The sequence below is a fragment of the Trachurus trachurus genome (genome assembly GCF_905171665.1).
Source record: "Trachurus trachurus genome assembly, chromosome: 15".
Classification (NCBI taxonomy): Eukaryota; Metazoa; Chordata; class Actinopteri; order Carangiformes; family Carangidae; genus Trachurus; species Trachurus trachurus.
The window spans coordinates 5461818-5482664 of NC_139906.1; the positions used below are offsets into that span (position 1 = coordinate 5461818).

A 20847-nucleotide genomic window follows, 5' to 3' on the forward strand; every position below is an offset into this window, starting at 1 on the left:
CTTCCCTCTGCTAGTCTGTGTGTGTGAGGCTAAACTGCGTGCGTGTGGTTTGTGTACAAACTGAACACTGCCTCTGATTGGCTTAGCATGAAACCTTACTCTGCCTCAACCAATCATCATCACTTATGCGGTTGTCTCGTCCCTCCCTCCTCCCCCCTCCCCTCACCAAAGGAGAGGAGGAAAAAACAACAACAGTTTAGCAGCTTCTGTGTCTGAGATGAGATGAGCCAAGTCGGAGGACAACGGCTTCAAAGTAGTTTGTAACGCGCCTCATTTAATTGTCGGTAACGGTAACGGCGTTGTAACGGTGGAAATAGTAATTAGTTAGATTACTCGTTACTGAAAAAGATAACGCCGTTAGTAACGCCGTTTATTTTAACGCCGTTATTCCCATCACTGCCTGTAACACGCAGTGTGACCGCGGTACCTGCAGAGTGACTGACAGGCTCACTGTTACTGTGCAGAGGGACGAGATTACAGCTGTTACTGTCGTCCTGACAGTGACTCCCGACACTAAAACACGAGCTGCTTTTATTCTGAAAAACTCTGACCAGTCAAACTGTAGGATGTGTTAAGAGGACTAATTTATCTGTCTAAACATCATAACTATGACACCTGAAACTGTAAACACAGCTGATCGATCGAAAAAAATGACCGCTCCAGGGTCATTCCAGAATTGGAGGACATTTCATGTCCCACCCATTCATTTTCAATAAATCATGCATGAAATTCCAAAACTTGCATTTGTGGTGAAAATTATAATTACTCTGAGACAAAATATAAATATAGTTATACAAAAACTGGTTCCAAAATATTATTTAAAATACAAAATAACTCTAAGCACCCCCTAAAATGGCCTTTTTCTCTTGTCCCACCCTCCTAATGGCCAACATGCATGTCAAATAAAGCGGTTAAAATAAGTACAAAATTTTAATTTTTTTGTATGATTTTGTTGATTTATGTCTTTTGTAAGTGTAAAAACACTTAGTTTAATCATAAACATATTTTAAATAAAAGTAATTTTGCACTAAAGTTGTGTCCCTCAACATCCACGCAACCCTGTTACCAAAACCTTTTTAGCAGAGAAGAAGAAGAAAAAGAAGTATGAGACACATGACACAAAATAATTTGTATTATCAGTGAATAACAGTGAATTTACTTTCCGTCATTGAGAACAGGTTCTTGAATGTAACTCGGTCAAAGTGAGACGTATCCTCAAGATTTTTAGCAGCTCTGTTAGGCCCTGCATGCTTTACATGCTGGCAAAGCTAGACATGTCAGACTTGTGTGGGCTCGGAGAAAGTCGCTTCGTTACTTGCTCGTTTTTTAACTGTGGCGGCTCTGCCACTCGTCTTTTTGCCACTCAGTGGACGTTCCACAGCGACTTCCGAGTACCGTGACGTCATGTGCATACCCTCTATTCACACCATTACTCAACTTATTTCCCAAGTTTTTGGTGATAAATTCATACATTAACAAATGTGTGTGTCTTTTCTTTGCAACTTTCTCTTTTATAGTTTAATCATTTTAATTTAACTTTCCTCCAACTTGACAGCAGCTTCACGTTCCTATTAATATTCACATCCCTATAATTAAGGCAAAATGAATATATAAATAAATAAACAAGATTTGAATCCTTCTTTTATCCGTCTTTGCTCCCCTGAACAGCCACATCGATAGTCAAGGTTTAGACTCACTTGAGGCCTCTCTCCCACACACACACACACACACACACGCCTGCACCGAGGACCTGAAACGGGGCCAAGCTGTTACATCACAGGGTCAGAGTTCAGCCCCGGAGCTGCAGCCACACAGCAAAGTGGTGAAGTGTGTCTTTTGTCGAGCTGCAACACTCGCCTCCTGTGTGTCTTTATCTTAATATAGTTGCACTTAAAACAAACCGAGCGACCCACAACTTCTCTCCTCACTGAGGGAATAAAGAAAAAAAGTGTGTGCAAAAGTGTGCTGAAGAGGGAAAAAGGACTTTAAAACATAACGTATTGTTCCACTTGTGTGTGTTTTGCGGCCACTGCTGATAAGAGTCATTAACTGCAGTTTAGTAAGAGTGAGTGCGAGTGTGTGGGAATGTGTGTAAGAGAAAGAGAGGGAGAGCGAGAGAGCATGTTTTCCTATTGGTAAACCTCAGTTACACAGTTATTTCCCCGTCTTTTCTGAGTAAACTCGGCAGGAAACATGTCGTATGTGTGTCATACGTGTCTTCTTAACTCATATCTTGTGTGTGTGTGACTTTCTGCAACATACCATGTTCATTATCTCTAGCAGATAATGCCTACAGTAGTTTCTCCCCTTCTCTCTCTCTCGTTCTGTGTGTGTGTGTCTTTTCTCGTCTTCTCAGCCTTCACAGCTTCTTATCGTCTTTCCCCCTCACCAACACAGCAGCTCCCACACACACACACTCCTCTTCTATATCTTTCCTCTCTATACGATGTCCGACCCTCATGTTTGTTCTGGACACTTGTTCCATGAGATAGAATTTATTACATAACACCCAACATGCACTGTATGTTTTTTCCTGCCATGTTTTCTTTGGATTCGTTTCTGTCCCATATGCAGAAGAGTGAGCGCTGCTGCTGAGTGGTGGTGGTGGTGGTGGTGGGAAGAGCGGGGAAGGGGGGGGGTGGTCTTTAAATGAGGATGATGATTTATTTTGAGGCCCCAGGGCTTCACATCGGCCCTTGAACATGCCAAGCTTTATGGATATTTACTGCTTTAGAGAGCTGCAGACCCCTCCCTCCAGGAGGCTCAGAGGATGTGCACGAGGGCAAGAAAAGACGACCGCTGGGCCGAGTGTCATGGCGCCACGAGGATCTGGAAAGATCAGTTTCCTCCAGTGCTGCCAACGGGTCAACAGGTCTTATAATTGTAAGATTTAATAATATATAATCAAACTTAATTGATTTGTGAAGTATAAAAACAGCTGAATCTAGTCTCTTTGCCCTATTTTTATGTTTGCTCTAACTTTTCCTTATTTGTTCTGAGGATTTGTGTTCAAATTATAGTTGATTTCTAATGATAGATTTTAATAAACAGCAAGCGACCGAAGGAAATTATATGTTTTTTCTTTTTCTTTAAAGGGACAACGAGGAGTTTCTATTTGGTTATAAAAAAGTCTCACGTTAATGTGGATGAATCTCTGCTACCCACACTTGTTAATGGGCCCATTTTCGATAAATATATCGTTTTGTCTCTATCGTTATTTTGTTATTATTAGTGGTGGTGGAAATGCTGGTCGAGCCGACCAGCATTTCTTTACTTTCGGTTTCGTGGCGAGTCATTAGAATAACGCCGCCGAATCGCCGTTTATGGTCGGAACTACGACGGTATGTGATCGTCTTCAAACCTCTGACTTTAATTCTTGATGAATGAAAACATGAGTCTGTCTTGCGCCGGTCAAAGAATTTCACGGTGCGCGGAGGCTCATAAATGTAGTGTGGAAACGCTTCGCTTTTCCAAAACTCCTCGTTGTCCCTTTAATTGATTTGTGAAGCCTATGACAAGTATGAAAACAGCTGAATCTAGTCTCTTTGCCCCCCTTTGCTCTAACTTTTCCTGATTTGTTCTGAGGCTTCAAACTATAGTTGATAATATATTTTAATAAACAGCAAGAGACCAAGGGAAATTATATGTTTTTTTCTTTTTCTTTACCTTTTTTTTCTTTCTTTACATTCTATGACAAATAAACAGGAAGTGTCTTGTTTTGTCTGTGAGGCTTTCCCACTCGAGAGAGGATCTACCTGCTCTTTACCTGCAGTGTGTTTTCCTCCGACCCCATAAAACGTTGCTCATCTATGGGCAGATTTCCATGTCATTAATACTTTTTATGGTGGACACAGGCGGATTAGATTTAATCCTGTGGTTGAATTTCCAGAGTAAAATAAATAAGCTCTACGGTAGAAGAAGAAGAGTGATAATGACGTATTAACTATTTAAATGACAGTTTTTAGTTCTGTGTGGACTGACCAGCTGTCTTCAGGCTGAGGTTTTCTCTGATCTCCTCATGGTCACATGGATGAGTGAAGTCAAAGATGCTGTGACCAGTGAGCTCCACCTGAAAGATTAAAAAAAACACACAACAATAATTTAACATAAAAAAACCTTTAAAACATCCCTTTAAAACAAAAACACTATGAGTGTCAGTGTTTTCAAGTTAGACGTGCTTCGTTTTTTCACGTCTGGCAGCAACAACAGTGGACTGTTTGGGATAAACTGGAGAAAAACTGGGTTGTGAGTGTGAGGAATAACAAACAAAATCCACAACAACAACAACAATTAGAAAACAGAGTGGCCTCTGTTCTGGTATTTACTGGACATGTTCTCCTCCAAACCCACCTCTGTTGGTTTATTTTTGTAACAGTGAGTTAAAAAAAAAAAAAAAAGGGGGGCCGACCCACACATGGGTTGTTATTTCCCAGTAGGGTTTGGTTATAAAATGTGTTCTTTACCCAAAAGTGGGTAAAGCAGGTTGGAAAAATACATATATACAGTATATATCAACAACAACCCAAATTCTGCTTTATTACTGTCACTGAGATTTAAATTACTTATTCAATGTCAGTCAATTTCTACTGTTGCTGTTGATACACTGCAAAAACTCAAAATCTTTCCAAGTATATTTGTCTTATTACTTGTCAAAATGTCTCATTTGTAGTCAAAACTAATCTCTTTCCATTTAAAATAAGACTCATCACCTAAAAATGTTCACTTCAAACTAATTTTGTGCTTGTAATAAGGAAGAAAAACTTGATCCACTATCAGATTATTTTAAGTGAAAATATGCTTGAAAGAAGTAAAAACTGTCTAAAAACAAGCAACTTTTTAATGTGATGAGTCTTATTTTAAGTAGAATGAGATTTGTTTTGACTGGAAATAAGACAAATATTCTTGGTAAGATTTTGAGTTTTTGCAGTGTATTAAATCAAAGATGCACATAACCTCCCAGCCATTTTATTGCTACAACCAGAAAATGTTAAATTAGCCACGTTTAAGTTCTAATTTTCAAAATGTTCAAAATATATTTCTATTTTTTTTAACCTTAACTGCATAAAAATGAAGAATAATGAGTCGTGGTTTCTTCAACACATCGTGCTGCATGGGTCTCTTCATCATCTACCAAACCTATAATGCAGCAGCCTGGCTAATAATAAAACCGAGTGTCCGATGTCTTCATGTGCTGTATGTAAACATGTCAGCAGCCTAGTCCATCACAAACCTGAACACGCCACGGTAACTCATTAAAAAACAAATGTCTGTGTGTGTGTTCAGAGTTGAAACTGTGTGTGTGTGAGTGTGGACTGAGTGAAGACCCACTGCTGGTATGAGAGGCATTTCACACAGACTCAACAGTCTTGTCTGACTGACAGTTTACATCCCTGTCTCTGCCCGGGATCGTCCGGTGTGCAACCCTCCATCTGCTTTCCCTTCCCCTTCTCACATAAAATGCAAAATATATACAATACAGTACATACAATTACTTACATCTCATAAGACAAGGAAACAAAGAGAGAAAGAGAGAGAGAAACTCATATCTGTCACTTTTATAAATGTCTGCATGTGACTGTTGTTGTTGTTTTTTCTGTGTTTTCTTTAATGGTTGTGTACCTGTGTGAGCCCCATGAACTTGTTGATGTTCTCAGACAGGAATACAATGTCGCCGTCTGATGTTACCACGGTGACGAAGCCCTCCAGAGACTTCAGGTACAGACTGTCCATCTGTCCGTCCTCGTCGCCGTCGGTGCTGCTGCTGCTGCTGTTGCTGCTGCTGCTGTTGCTGTTGTTGTTGCAGCCTGGAGGGAAACAAAACAAGGCAGGGTTGTTTCTCTCATTCAATGCCGATTATAAAATAATATCATTGTGAATGTGTGTGAGTGTGTTTCTGTGTTTGCGTGTGTGCACAAACACACACATCAGGCTTGTTTTCCTTATTGAAGCTTTGGCTCGAGGCCAAAACAAACCAGTGCAGCTTCTTCCTGTGTCTCAGGCCACTCCTGACTGATCCCCAACCCTGACAAATTATACCCAAACTACACTACACAAGCGTTCATAATAGCTGCCCACTTTTAGAGCGCAACTTACATATTATGCAATTATGTTCAAATATGTACAGTGCAGGATCCAAACATTTACACACAGAGACTCCAGTGTGTCTCACTGCAGAGCGACCCGGCCTGGTTCAAGTGGGAATGTGTGTGTGTGTGTACTGTATGTGTGTGTGGTGGCTTCATGCTGAACAAAGCCCAGTAGTTGATCGGGGGGGTGGAGGGTGGGAAGTTTGCAATTCCTCTAGTGTGCTTCCCTCAGATAAGAGAGACTCTCAGGGCTCCCAGCGCAGCCCGGGGATGGAGTTTGGAGCGTCGACCCCCAGGGGAGCCCAGAGCTTTCTCATGCGCCCCAGGGAGCTGCGGAGACCCTCGGGGCCCCGGTCCAGAGACCAGCGGCACCTTTGGCCTAAATACTTAGCCGTGATTACCAGTCATTTGGACTGAGTTGCACTTTTCTTCTCTCTCTCTCTCTTGTTCTTTGGTTGCGTAACCGCCCTCGTTTCAAAATAATAGGGTGCAGAAAAGAGGGTTTGATAGGGACAGCACAGCTGCTGCTCTGATAATCATGTTCCTCTCTACAGTATCTTTATTTAAAGGGATAGTTCACCCAAAATTGAAATTTCACTCATTATCTACTCACCCTCATGTCGACTAAGGGCTGGGAGAAGTTTCAGAGTCATCTGTGGCTTCTCTGAGTTACAGGGGGTCTCGGCGTAGCAGTGCATGTCCATATAACGGTTGCAAATGGATACCAACTCTCTTCGTAACAAAAAGACACACCAAAAAACATCCAAATACCTCCATGCTGCTCATATGTAATGTCCGTCTTGTATTGAAGCCCGAAATGCAAAATTGTCCTGAAAAAAATTAAATAAGTCTATATTTCAAGCTTGTTTTGTAGCGGAAGCTTCCCGAAGCTCCTCTTCCCGGTTCGTCAAATTTGGACGAACTGGGAAGAGGAGCTTCGAGAAGCTTCCACTACAAACAAGCTTATTTAATTTTTTTCGAGACAATTTCACATTTCGGGGCTTCAATACAAGACGGACATTACATACGAGCAGCATGGAGGTATTTGGATGTTTTTTGGTGTGTCTTTTTTGTTATGAAGACAGTTGGTATCCATTTGCAACCGTTATATGGACATGCACTGCTACGCCGAGACCCCCTGTAACTCACAGAAGCCACGGATAACTCTGAAACTTCCCAGCCCTTAGTCGACACGAGGGCGAGTAGATAATGAGTGAAATTTCAATTTTGGGTGAACTATCCCTTTAAACTATTTTGTTCCGTTGTACTGAACAGACTGAAGAAGTGACACAGCAGCAGCAGCGTCACACACGACTCACTAACAGGTTATGACTTGGGACAGTATGTGATGTGACAGACTTCTCCTCTGGGTTTGACAGCAGCTTTTCTCTCACAACAGTTTCAAACAGAAGACTTGAAAAGACCAAATTCAGGGTGTGTAGCGCCAAACAAAACCGTCAGAGGAAACCTTGTTAACGTCATGCTGCCTCTGATCTGCGCTACAGTGACTGAGGCTCAAATGTCACGTTTTCATTCTTCAAGTTTCATAACAAAACAAAAAAAACAAGAAGAAAAAGGAAGACTTCAATGTCGCTAAATGATGTTGTGTAAAAGCCTGTCAGCTACTAATTTTTTACTAATGGGCTACAATATGGGCTGCTGAAAGCTGAATCTACTAATAATAAACATTAGTTCTCCTACAATAAGGAATCACATCAATTAAAGGAGCCATTTGTTTCTCCAATCGCTCCATAGCAAATATTAGCATTAACATAAGTATGTTTAACAGTTTAGAGGAAATGTTACAAGTTCGTGTCAAATCTCATCCTTTTATTTACCCAAAGCTGTCTCCAGTAGTGTAAAGCATCCAGCCAGCTTCAGCCCAGTAAGACTACGTTGACCTTTTCTGATACCAAGTCACTGTAGCCTAAGGAGGTGTAGATTTGGCTGTGTAGCAATAGCAAAACTTACAAACAGCTCCTTTAATATTTTAAAAACATTAAGTAGAGATGAGGTTTTAAAAAGACTTAGATCCTAAAAAAGAAAAACCAATAAAACAGTGTTTGGGAAATATATTGTTTGCCTTCTTATTCACATTAAAGCCATCTTATTTGCATATTAAATCATATTTAATATGTTTTTTAAGACTTAGCTGCACTTCCACTGTTTTAATTTTGACAGCCATGCCAGCAGTTTTAGCCTTGTTGAGACATGTAGGCTAATGAACCAGACCATGTCCGACCGTAATGCTACGATAAAGAAGATTTCTTATTCCAAACTACTTTTTAAATAACAATGTTTCTAAATTTCTACAATTGATTTTGACAAAATTGCTCAACTAAAAAGAAGCCAGATGAATTGATGAAAAGATGTGGCCGTTGTGCTAAGCTAGGCTAAAAACTGACCTAATTAGGCGGCATGTACTTTTGAATAATAAATAAAACAGCTTAAAGTGGGAAGCTTTCCTCTCTCTCTCTATGCTAAGCTATATGCTAATCACATCCTAAAATAACAAGATGCTATTTGTGCAGCTTGTGATTCATTTTTTTTTGGACTGTTGACTGTATCTAAAACATTAAAACGTTTAATTAAGCTTAACAACTTCCCTCACTTTTTTTTTTCTTTATCTTCGAGCTTATCTAGCTAAACAAACACATCACGAACTCATTGAACTCACTCATGGAGTAAATTGATATTTATCTTCAGATGTGACTCAGGATGGAAGTGTACAGTTTTTCCAAAAAAATATTTCAGAAGCCCAAACACACACACAAGTGGAGCCTAACGATATTTTTGAACTTGCTCTAATCAGGAAAGAAATACAGCCCAGTCATTTCTTGAGTGGTTCCTAATCTGTACATCAAGTGTTCTTTGGGTTTCAACCAACCAACCAACCGAGCTCATGTTATATAACGGAGGTGTTCCCTGCAGCAGCCTGCATACAGTGGGTGCATACTATACAGTGTGTGTAGTGAGTGTGTGTGTGTGTGTGTGTGTGTATGTGTGTATGTGTGTATGTGTATGTGTGTGAGTGTGCATGCCAGCATGTTTGGCGCCAAGGCAGTCGGGTGTTATGGCTAGCAGGGTTTAATGCCAGCACCAGCCGAACGATGGGCAGAGCTCTTCGCTTCCTCTCCAATCTCTCCTTCCATCACGGAGCAATCAAACCGGCCCGATAACGCTCTATCTGCTGCTGCATCTCACGGATCTCCCTGTCCTCTCCTCCTCCCTCACCCACCGCTTTCCTACCCTCATTACCTTTACTCCTCCTTCTCCTCCTCCTCCTCTTTCTCCTTTTTATGCCTCCTCTCGGCTTTCTTCTTTCCTTCTGCCTCCATCCTTCCTCATTCCTCTCCACCTCCTTCTTACTCCAAATCCCTCTTTGCTTTTGTACAAGTTTAAAATCTTGATTTTCAGGAACTTTGACCCTTTTTAATGTTGAATTTAAAGGGTCTGTTCACCCAAAATATATATTAAAAAAAACTAAAAGGGATCCCAGAAAGGTCTTTGTGATGTAATTTCTCACCACCGCCCCACAAACACACTTTAATTTACCTTCATTGTGTTGTTAGGGTGGCGTAGGTGCAGGTTTAGATATTATCTGGAAATCTTGGAACATGAAACTGAAACTATCCACATAACTACAGTAGATACCACTGGAACATTTTTTTTAACCCTTTTGCATAACACATAGTTTTTTTTATACTGTATAGTAAGAAAAAAAACTGCTGTTACACAACTGGAGCAGCAAAATATGCTTCTTTTTTAATTTAAATTAGATAATTTACAATCACAAAATATTTAGAGTAAATATTGGTGTCTATCAAGATATTCTTCAGAAACTTTCAATGTCAGTTAAATAATATCTAAATTATACATTTAATGTACAGTTTCTTCTTTGACAGTTTTGGTTTTCTAAGATTTTTAAGTATGAAAAAATAATGACATATAACGCAATATTGGTTAGATCTACTTTTTTACCATTTTAATTTTTCTGATTCTGTTGTTTAATGAAGCACTGCTTGTGGGATGTTAATTTACTTATTTGTTAAAGCAGATATCAGTGGAATGTTTTTGTTAATATAAGTCCTAAATAGTCCTATTTTCCGTCAGCAATCACTTACATGAAGTATTTCAGCCTAAACACGAGTCTCTCCGTCACTCTGCTCTGCTGTAACCCGAGGAGAAAATTTTCCTTGTGGGATACAAGTGTTATCCAATGAGGAGAGAGAACGGCATGAAGGGCTGTGTGTGCAGCCAAGGGATGCGCGTGAATGTGGTGACGTAGCACGAGGACCAATTGATGCCTGACAAGGGCGGGGGCTGCTAACTCATGGTGCGTTCAAAGAAACTCGTACTTTGTGTTTTTCCTTCCTGTGAAGTCATACCAGTTCGATCTGGTACGAGTTCACGGGTCGGAAGTTACGAGTGGCCGTTATAGGGAACTTTCACAGACAACAGGATGGTAAAAACACGAGCTACGGGTTACCTGGAACGCTACCAAGTCGTAGTTGTGACTTGAAGCTGTAACTTACGGTTTCAAAAGCCTGCCTTGAACGCAGCATTAGCCGAAACGGCCGTGAAGCTGATATCTGCTTTAAGTCAAATTTGACCTTTAAATGGAACATGACCCCGTGTTTAATGGAGTCCAGGTGTGTGAAGGCTGACGTACTTTGACTAACTGAATGTACGAACCGTTATGTAACGCTGTTAAGGAAAACTACACAGTGTTTTCCCCAGCTGCTGCGGTGTTGTTGACCACTGGCTGTTGTTGTTGCTGCTGTTGTTTAATTGTGTTGTTCTCTGATCTCGTTTCGAGACACCGAGGCCGTGGAGGAATTCAAGAACAATAGGTCCTGTCTCTTTGTGGAGCTTCCTCAGCGGCTAATTTTAAAATAAGACAAGAGGAAGGAGGAGACTCATTCACTTCAACACACGCACACTCATCTGGCCAGATATGATGTAAAGGAACTTGCACGAGGCGACCTGCCATGATTTGCATGTTTTCCTTTGATTTAAATGCACATCACTGCAGCTTGCGTGTGTGTGGTGTAGTGCGTGGTACACACCTATTGCAAGCAGCTTGCGTGTGCGCAGGAAGCTGATAGCCAGCCTCATTATGGAGGCTTTGTCCAGGTGAGAGCTGACGCTGTGGGAGAGAGGCAGCTCGTGAGCCAGCTCGTAGAAAACCTCTGTCTCTTTGCTCCGCCTGCAGCGGGCCGCATCCCGAGACTTCTCCTTACGTCGCTCTGAGCTGCTCCTGCAACAACAACAACAACAAGAGCAAAGACAGGAGGATGGTTACACCTTCAGTTTGTTCTGTCACACTGGAAAAACAGCTGCTTTGTCGACTTATAAACAGATCGTTGCGAGTTATGTTTTCAAAGTTCTTGTTGTTTTTCCTGTAAACCAGTTATTCTCACAGATAGCCCTCTCTTGGTTCACTGGCAGCAGTTTGTTGATAATCATACTTCTCAGATTTATCTGTGTCAGGCAGCCATAATTCCTGTATGAATGCACACACTGTCTGGGCTCTTTGCTACTTTGCCATTGTACAAAACCGCTGTTGGCAACTAAACAGTGCAAAGAACCCAATATCATAAATCCTCATGTGATTCGACAAGCACAAACACAGTTTGTCACAGCGAGTTTACCGAGGTTCACTCACAAGTTCAAACACAAGGCGCTCTTCACTGTTAACACAGGCAGGAGCTGTTTTTTCCCTGGAGCCTCCAAGTCACACTAATCACACAGACTGGTTAATTAAGACACAATATCACTAACAGCCTGATGGTTAACGACCTAATCCGCCCGTTTCCATGCAGGGAATTTTTTTCCAGGTACTGTCATTAATAATAATATCAATAAGAAGATATATGGCTTCATCTGTGGAGCACTTTTCAATACAAGTAACAAAACAGCCAAACGAGTCAAGGTGATATAAAAGACATCATAAAGACATCGCACAATACAAGCTCTTTTTGTAATAAAAAATGCTTCCTAAGACGAGAAGAAGATGCAAATGTATCCTGTGGTTTTTAAGTTAAACTTTAATGTTTGGATAACATATACAGTATATATAAACTTCTTTTTTTATATATATATATATATTAACCTTAATTTATTAACCCTTTTATGCACAATGATAAAAACAAGAATTATATTTAATAATACAAAGGCAAATAATTGTGCAGGAGAGGAAAAGAAGCCCAAAGAGCTTATATGAAAAATAGAAAAAGGAGGGTACAACACACAACAAACAATACATATATATATATGAAACCACTACTCCTCTGGATAATAGAGTTAAACTTGAAATGAAGATGTGCATTCAAACACAGTAACATCGTTACATGCTCACTTGTGTGTATTCCTCTCATTCAGATGTGAGGTAAGGCCACAGACGCAGCGCTCGGCGTATCACAGCACGTTGCACAAACTGCCCTGTGTTATCCAGGGAAACCAGTAATACTTGGAAATGTTCATAGGCATTTCAGAGATTTTATACTATTTTGACGTTTGTTTGGTTTGTCAGTTCATCAGTTAACCCTGATCTCACAGGTCAAAGAACCTGACAGTGACTCATCAAGTCAGGTTGGACTTCAATGAGTCACCGCGGAACAGAAAAGACAAAGTCCAAGCAGGTGAGTCAAAGGACGTCTTGTTTATCATCTGTGGGTTTCTCTGAAGGAGGGGCTCTTTCCGCCTGTGATGTAACAGGAAGTCAGTGCGATAGTGGGACTGTTTTTATAGTTTAAGTTTACTTACATCATAGAGAGAGAGAGAGAGAGAGAGAGAGAGAGAGAGAGAGAGAGAGAGAGAGAGAGAGAGAGAGAGAGGAAGAGAAGTAGAGAGAGAGAGAGATGCTTGTGAAGATGTGCCACCATTTGCTTCATTTCCTGTCTGAAGAGTTTCCGCCAACAGAGTCGAGTTAATGTCCACAAAGCTCTGACGGCTCTAAGTGTGTCTCTAAGAAACACACACACAAACACAAACACAAACATGCTTGTGTTATTGTAACTCTTGTGAGGATCCACACGTCACTAACCCTTTTACCCACAATCCTCCTGTTCTAACCTCAAAACCATCTCACAAAACTCCTAAAGAAAACCTCTAAAATCTCCTAACCTAATGAATAGAAAACAAACTTATTTATATATCAGTGTTAAAAGTAGTACATTTTTTATACATAAAAAATATATAATTTAAAGTCAAATAATCATAAAAACTGAATGAATCAAATATAAGTGACAAAAATATTGAAATCCTATAATTTACCTCTGTTAGATGTAATTTTAACAACAGGGGAAATCAAAAAAAATAATACTGAGGCGACACGTGGAGCTGAGTCGTGTGTTTGTTTGTTCATTTGGATTTGGATTGAGAAAGACCTATTGAGCAAAATGTGATGTGAACTTTGGAAACAGAGGAGGATGCTACGTGCCTGGAGCCGAGCCACCGGCGGAGGAAGGTGACCGCCGCCGCCGCCACTTCACTGCCGCCGATGAGTCGACAACATGTTTCAATGAATGACAGTTCATCTTTAAAAAGAACCTTTTATGAGTGGGTGACGGCTAAAAAAGAAGCAGAGGCCGGTGGTGATTATTATTTTCATTTCCTCAGGTTAATGCAGTTGTTGACTTGAAGATGAGACCTGATGGGTAAAAAAAAATAAAATAACCTGTGACATCTCACAGAGTTCAATCTAAAACAAAACCACTGCCCATCATCAGACCTAATCATCACACAGTGAACTGGACTCTGGGTCATTTTCCTAGAATATGGTTTTATTTTTCTGGCTTTAAGTGGCAAAAAAAATGAAACATGTCAGATTGTGAAGCTGACGGACGGACGGATGGACGGTCCAGAGGTTCAGCGTGTGATCGAACACAGCAGCACAACAAACCATATTAGGACATCACACATGGATCTGGGCTCTGTCTTACACTCATTCAGCCTCTGTGTGTGTGTGTGTGTGTGTGTGTGTGTGTGTGTGTGTGTGTGTGTGTGTGTGTGTGTGTGTGTGTGTGTGTGTGTGTGTGTGTGTGTGTGTGTGTGTGTGTGTGTGTGTGTGTGTGTGTGTGCCTGCGTGCAAAGATGTTCAGGTGGAAGCAACACACCAACACCAGAGGAGGCGTCATAAATAATAAGTCACTGGTATGATGGCAGCACTGTTATGTAACACATGCACACTGGGATGGACAATGACCAAAGTCAATATACTGCAGTGAATACTGAAGTGGTTTTAATATGTAACACAAGTCAAACAAGCATACTGATGAATAAATATTAATTCCAGCAAAAGGTTCTGTTCTGACACAATATTAATTATGTGCAAAAATATATTTTATTTCTATTTCTATTGCACTTCTATTTTTAATACAGTACACCCTTAAGTCTTGATAACGTTCTGGCAGGTGGAGTTGTGCTGTTTAAACTGATTAAAGACAATTTCTTCTTACCAATGTAAGAAAAGATAATTTACACTCATTCCAGTATATTAACCATGGGCATGCTACCAATGAAAGCTGGTTCTATACAAGGCAAAAGGGAAAATAAATGATTACTCAGCACAAGCTGCATGGGAGACACCTTTGCAACATCTGGATCTGCTCCAGGTTTCTGCCCCTTTCCACTGAGTCCAGTCTGTTGGAAAAGTGCCCTCAGATAACTGCTGCTGGGATTTAATGCCACATTATCTGACTAATAATGAATGTACAGCAAAGATAGGCAGAGCATGAGTGATTTTAATATTTTATCCGGGATATTGTCATTTCAAAGATTCATAGTATGAATATTATCTTAATATTTTTAGAAGATTTGATAAACAAATAATAATAATTCATCTTTAACTTTATGTATTGTTCATCCGTTTTGAACTCATGGGTGTGAGGAGGTGGGAGAGTGTCTGTGACTTTGCATTGAAAAGGTCGACAAGGTTTTCACTACATTATCATACGTATATGTATGACTGACACAATATCAATATCTAAATGATTATCAAAATCTCTTTATCATGACATATTTCCATGTTTCTGCCACAAGATGAACGATATGAAAGTCGAACAAAATCTTTCTCATCTTTCATCAACTTTTGATAAGTTGTAAGTAAATTGTCCTGCAGGTTGTTGCATTGAGCTCATAAAGCAGCTGTTGTAGAGTTATTTATTCCTCCCCACAGTAACAGTAACAAAAAGCTAATTATTCTGTCACCAAGTGATAAAACCAAGGACGTGTTAACAGAGTCACTTCAGGCCTCATAAAGACTCCACGAGTCTCCAGAGGAGGATTAAAGACGTTTAAACCACGGGCCCCGATGGAGCCGGAGCCACGTCAGGTCCTTCAGCCGTTCTCCGCCTCTGATCTGTCTGCAGGCCCTGTGACGACGATAACTTCAAAAAACCACAACAGACGAGGTGTGTGTCTGCCGCTGCTGAACTTTAGATACCCTCCCTCCCCTTCTGCGGTGACACAACGCGCTTTATCGCGCACAGATCGCATCTGTGCCAGACTTGCAACATGCAGGAACACACAACAAAAACAAATAAAAGAAATTCAACGGTGCAAAAGGGAGAAATGTTTGTGCAATAAAACGCAAAAAGACACAAATGAAGCAGAAATATGAACAGCCACGGCAAACACGTGAGCTCTGAGACCTAAAACCCACAAAGATAAGAAAAATAGGCTATTAAGCCAAAACTAATAATGAGCGAGCTGCACGAGTTCACAACAGATGAGTGAATCGGAGAAGAATTCAGAAAGAGCTCAGTGCTACTTCAAGTATCTTCAGGTTTAATGTTGTTATAATCTTTGTGCATGAAAAAACACAAAAAGCAAAAAAGAGAAATGTTAATTTCATTTATTAAATCACTTATGTTTAAAATCCTAAAACTATGAATCATGCCACAGATGAAATACGTTCAGTTCAGTCTGTTGCTCGATGTGTTCACACTGATTAGTGACTGTGTCAAAGTCCATTTGGACCGGAGCCAATGTACCAGCACTTTATTCACTCAATCCAACAATGCTCGGCATAACTGCCAAGAGAAACACACACACACACACACAAAGTATTATTTTGGTTCGTCTCTGGACTTTCTGGTCCCATGCAGAGCCGCGGCGGCCATGTTCTACAGGAGGACATGTTCTACCTCTTCCTCCTCCTCCTGAACAGACCTGAGCCTCCGTCTGGACCCCTCCCTTCATTTTCAGATCATTTAAGACAAACTGTCGTCCGTTAAATCATCTGCAATAAGTTTCCTGCATGTTCCTCTCAGTGCAAACCGTTCCTGTGCAGGAAACACAAACACAAACGTCTTTTAAAATCATTAAACCCAACTGAAAAACTGTTTAATCTACAGTATTACTGAGTGCAGGGTTCGGCACCTCCTTCTCACACCCTCAGGGGGCAGAAAGAAGAAGGAAAAAAAAGCTCTTATCTGTCCCAGTTTCACATCTAATCACAGCGGTAGTGTAAAAGCTGCTGGTTTATGTTTATTTAATTGACTTTATTCAATAATCTTTTGTTTTCTTTGCCTTTCTAATCACCACTGTGTCTCTTTTCCTCGTACCTTTATTGTTTGTTCCATTTTGAAAAGTCACTTGTAAAGTTACTAGTGTTTTAATTTTGTATATATATTTTAAATCCAGACATTACTCTTGCATTGCACATCTTCATCTCTTCTTCATCATAACTAAGTTTAGTAAAAACCTATTCTAAAAAAGGAGGGTGGGAGGTGGGGGTCCCTGTTAAACTGTTTCCAAATAAATGATTCACTTTGATTTGTTATATTTATTGCACAAATAAATATTATGTAATGATAAATAATTGATAAATAAAATAATAATAATAAAGATACAGCAAAGACATTTTCATATTTGCCTCTGACGTGAAATATTTTACTGCAGGCTTAATTTTTCTACCTCTTTTATTATAATAAAATTAAGCAACAAGGACTCAGTCACTGTTTAGTCAGAAACGACGGGATAAGAAAAAGACATTTTGCATCTTTTGCATCTTGTGCCACAGTTTCCAGTTCTGACATTATCACATCTTGGTGACGTGCTGAGAAAAACCTGTTTACAAGATGATTTGATGCTGAAACTTAAAATCACGCTGCAGTTAAAAAAAAAAAGTAGGTGAAACTCATTTGTTTCATCAGTGTTGGTTCAAAGTTTGGAGTCACCGCTTCCCCCTCCACACACACAGAAACACAAACTGCACAATCCAACATGCAAACGCACATTAAGGAGAGGATTGTGCACAATTAACAGGAAAGGCAGAGCACAGAAGCTCCATTATCTTATCTTATCAAGAGCTGGTCCCATCAGTGTGTCTCGCTGCTCGTCTCTCTGAGCTTTAAACTCATTAACCCGACCGACGGTGACACAAACGCTCATTACTGATGAGCCAGCGGATGGTGGAGCGGCCGGCCGCCGACCGCCTCCCCTCAAGTCAACTGGAACAGCTAACTTCTGCTATACGCTATCTGCTGGATGTGTGTGTGTGTGTGTGCGTGCATGTGTGTGTGTGTGTGTGTGTGTGTGTGTGTGTGTGTGTGTGTGTGTGTGTGTGTGTGTGTGTGTGTGTGTGTGTGTGTGTGTGTGTGTATGTGTGTGTGGGGTGCCACTCTTTGATTGTCTGGGGCCATTGTTGCTGCAGGTCCCTGCAGACTTTTTCAGGATACGAAACAATGGGAGTCGCAGCGCTTCAGCAGGGCACCGAGCCCTGTGATGTACTCAATGACCCCCCAGTCATATTCACATGTACACACACACACAGACTACAGGTCAGAGGGGAATAACACTGCAAAAACTCAAATATCTTACCAGGAGTATTTGTCTTATTTCTAGTCAAAATGTCATTTCTAGTCAAAACACATCTCATTCTACGTAAAATAAGACTCATCACATAAAAAGCAGCTTGTTTTTAGACACTTTTTACTTCTTTCAAGCAAATTTCACTTGAAATAAGTAGAAAAATCTGATAGTGGAGCAAGTTTTTCTTCCTTATTACGAGCACAAAAAACTTTCTTTCACTGGCAGATTTTTCTACTTATTTCTAGTGAAAATTTGTTTGAAACAAGTGAAAATGATCTAAAAACAAGTACATTTTAAGGTGATGAGTCTTATTTTAAGTGGAAAGAGTTTAGTTTTGATAAGAAATAAGACAAATGTTCTTGGAAAGATTTGGCAGTTTTTGCAGTGAAGTGCATTTACTCAACTACAGAGGATACAGTACGGCTGCTTCTCTTTCTCCTGCCTCCATCCTTCCCTGCATCTTTTTACGTTTTAATCCTTCTCTTCACCCCAAAATAGCAGATTTTTTTCACCCATTGCATGTTTTATCTTATGTTGAATGAAAAAGCATCCAGCATCCATTAAAATCTCCCCTCCACCAGGTCAGATCTCTAATCATTAATAGTTATTGGCTAAAAGTGATAATGATATTATCTGTAACATGAACTAATCATTCTGTTCACAGTTCATGCTGAAATTCTGGGTCAAGCAAAAAGAACAAAAAGCGCAATACGCATCACATCATGTCTTCAGCTGTCTGTGCAAAAAACAGATGACTGTGATAAGAAAAAAAAGCAGAATATAATAAATAACAGTTTCTTTGGTTTTAACCTGCTGATCTGACAAAATAAACTAAACCGTGGCCCTACAAAAGCTTTGAAGAGACCTTTTTTGACATTTTTTAAAAATAAATTGTCACTATAGGAGGAAAATAATTTATTTTAACTCTGCTGCTCCTGTCATTTAAACTAATTTCTGTATTTATTTATTTAGATCCGTTTTCAGAGCTCTGCCCGCTCGTCCCCGATCCGCTACAAGTCCGTATCACCCAGAGGTCACTGAGGTCGTCAGTGCCACCTCCAACTCGTCTTTCTGTAGAAACCCTCTGAGAAAAGACCGGTTTGGACTTGCCTTTGTTTTGCTGCGTGTGCCTGTTTTGTCTTATTGTGATGCAGTTTGTGACATGAGATTTAAAAAAAAAGGTGCTGTATAAATAAAACCTCTGCTTCTCTGGGAGTTGCCGCTCGTCGTCATCGTCGTTGCAGACACACATTCGACAAGACACAACAACAGTCTGGCTGCGGAGTTCATCGGGTTCATGCAGCCAAGCCATGTGGAAAATACTGTAACTACCCCAGTTCGGCCAATTACTGTTCCGGTCAGTCGCTCAGCTCTTCCCAATGAGAGTTGGACACTCATCAAACATCCCAACGAGGCTTCAAAAGCATCTAAGGGCCGGATTTATTTTTCTCTTATTAAAGCGTTTAAGACTTTATATTTGTGCAGAATCAGGTGATGATGGGATTTGAGGTGATGCAGCAGGGATCAGTAACGCATCTTATTATCATCACGGGAAAAATGGCTTTGATCCACTGACTGTGAGTGTTCAGGTCGCTACGGCTCCAACGAGGTGGTTTAGCTTCTTCCCGTTAACGGATCATGAAGGATAATCACATAAAAGGCACCAGAAAGAAAGTATTAGACCAGGAAACTCTTCTTTACACGAGACTAAATAGAAAAAAAAACAACTTTTCATTATTTTAGAGGAAGTTGTGTGAGAATAAAGTTTGAATATTGAGATAATTCATAATAATAATAATAAAAAACCCTAAATAATAAGGTTTTTGTCTTAATTAACTATAGAAAGTTTGAAACCTACGACAGGAAATGGGGAGGCAGAGAGAAGGGGAATGATATGGAGCAAAGGGCCTCCGGGGGATTCAAACCAGGACCGGCTGCAGCAAGGACTGTAGCCGCTGTATACGGGGCGCCTGAGCAATAAAGTATTTCTTTTAAGCTGCTGGTCACATTTCCCCAGTTTAACTTATCTAAATATCTTTTGATCTTTTCCAGTTTGTGATACGATCACAGATCATAAAAGACATTTCATTTCTTTAATTGCAAATCGGAAAATGTGTGTATGCTAAACTGTGAACATGTGCCTTTTCCTTCTGTTTCTCCAGAGTGAGATTTGAGCTCATTTCAAATCTATTGAAACTTTCTAATTTAAAGTTTCCTTCAAAACATCTGCACAACTTCTGAAGTAGAAACCCAGAAGCATGCTCCCTGACCTCTGACTTTCTGACACCTTTATCAAAATTATGAACCAAACAGGGAAAAGTCACAGCTGCCAAAAAAAAAAAGAAAAAAAAAAAAGAAAAGTCTCATGAGTCATAGCTGTGATTTGTGTGTTCTCTGCAGTAAATGATGTAAAAGCTGATATAACATTCTTTGTTCTGCTCCGATTCATTGGCACATCTCTTTTAGAGTGTGAGAATAGCAACCCAAGCCGATGCGATGCGGGCTGCCAGCTATTTTCATCACCCTGCACTCACGCAAACATCGCATGCGTAGCCCTAAAAGGATTTCTGCAGTCGACCTGCAGCACCGCCGGGACTGTTTGTGCTGCGTTTGTGCTCATAATGCTGGATTGAGTTTTGTTTTCGTAGCTTTCAAGGAGCCTGTTTCTGTGGCCAGAAGCTCAGATATGAATAATAATAGTAATAATAATAATAATAATGGGTATATGATGATGATGATGGTGGAGAGTAATTCACATTTGCTTTTTTAGGAGTGTTCACTTTTACAATGTGAGAGAGAGTGAGAAAATACATACCTGGCATTCTGAAACCTCCGTGACAGAAGTAACGCTGTCACTCTAAACCACACGAGACTCACACGAGGCAGGACACACACACACACACACACACACACACACAGTGACTCACAGTGAATGTGAAGC

The 20847-nt window shown here is 40.3% G+C and overlaps 1 protein-coding gene across 1 annotated transcript in view; it reads right to left on the minus strand.

Annotated features, from left to right (window-relative positions):
* epas1b (endothelial PAS domain protein 1b) overlaps nt 1-20847 on the minus strand; it is a 63964-nt gene that overhangs the window by 25398 nt on the left and 17719 nt on the right. The window contains exons 2-4 of the mRNA XM_083988344.1: nt 11156-11346; nt 5620-5804; nt 3982-4069 (exon numbers count right to left, since the gene is read on the minus strand). Coding sequence (XP_083844470.1) covers nt 3982-4069; nt 5620-5804; nt 11156-11346 — 464 coding nt within the window. The remainder of the gene's footprint in view (nt 1-3981; nt 4070-5619; nt 5805-11155; nt 11347-20847) is intronic.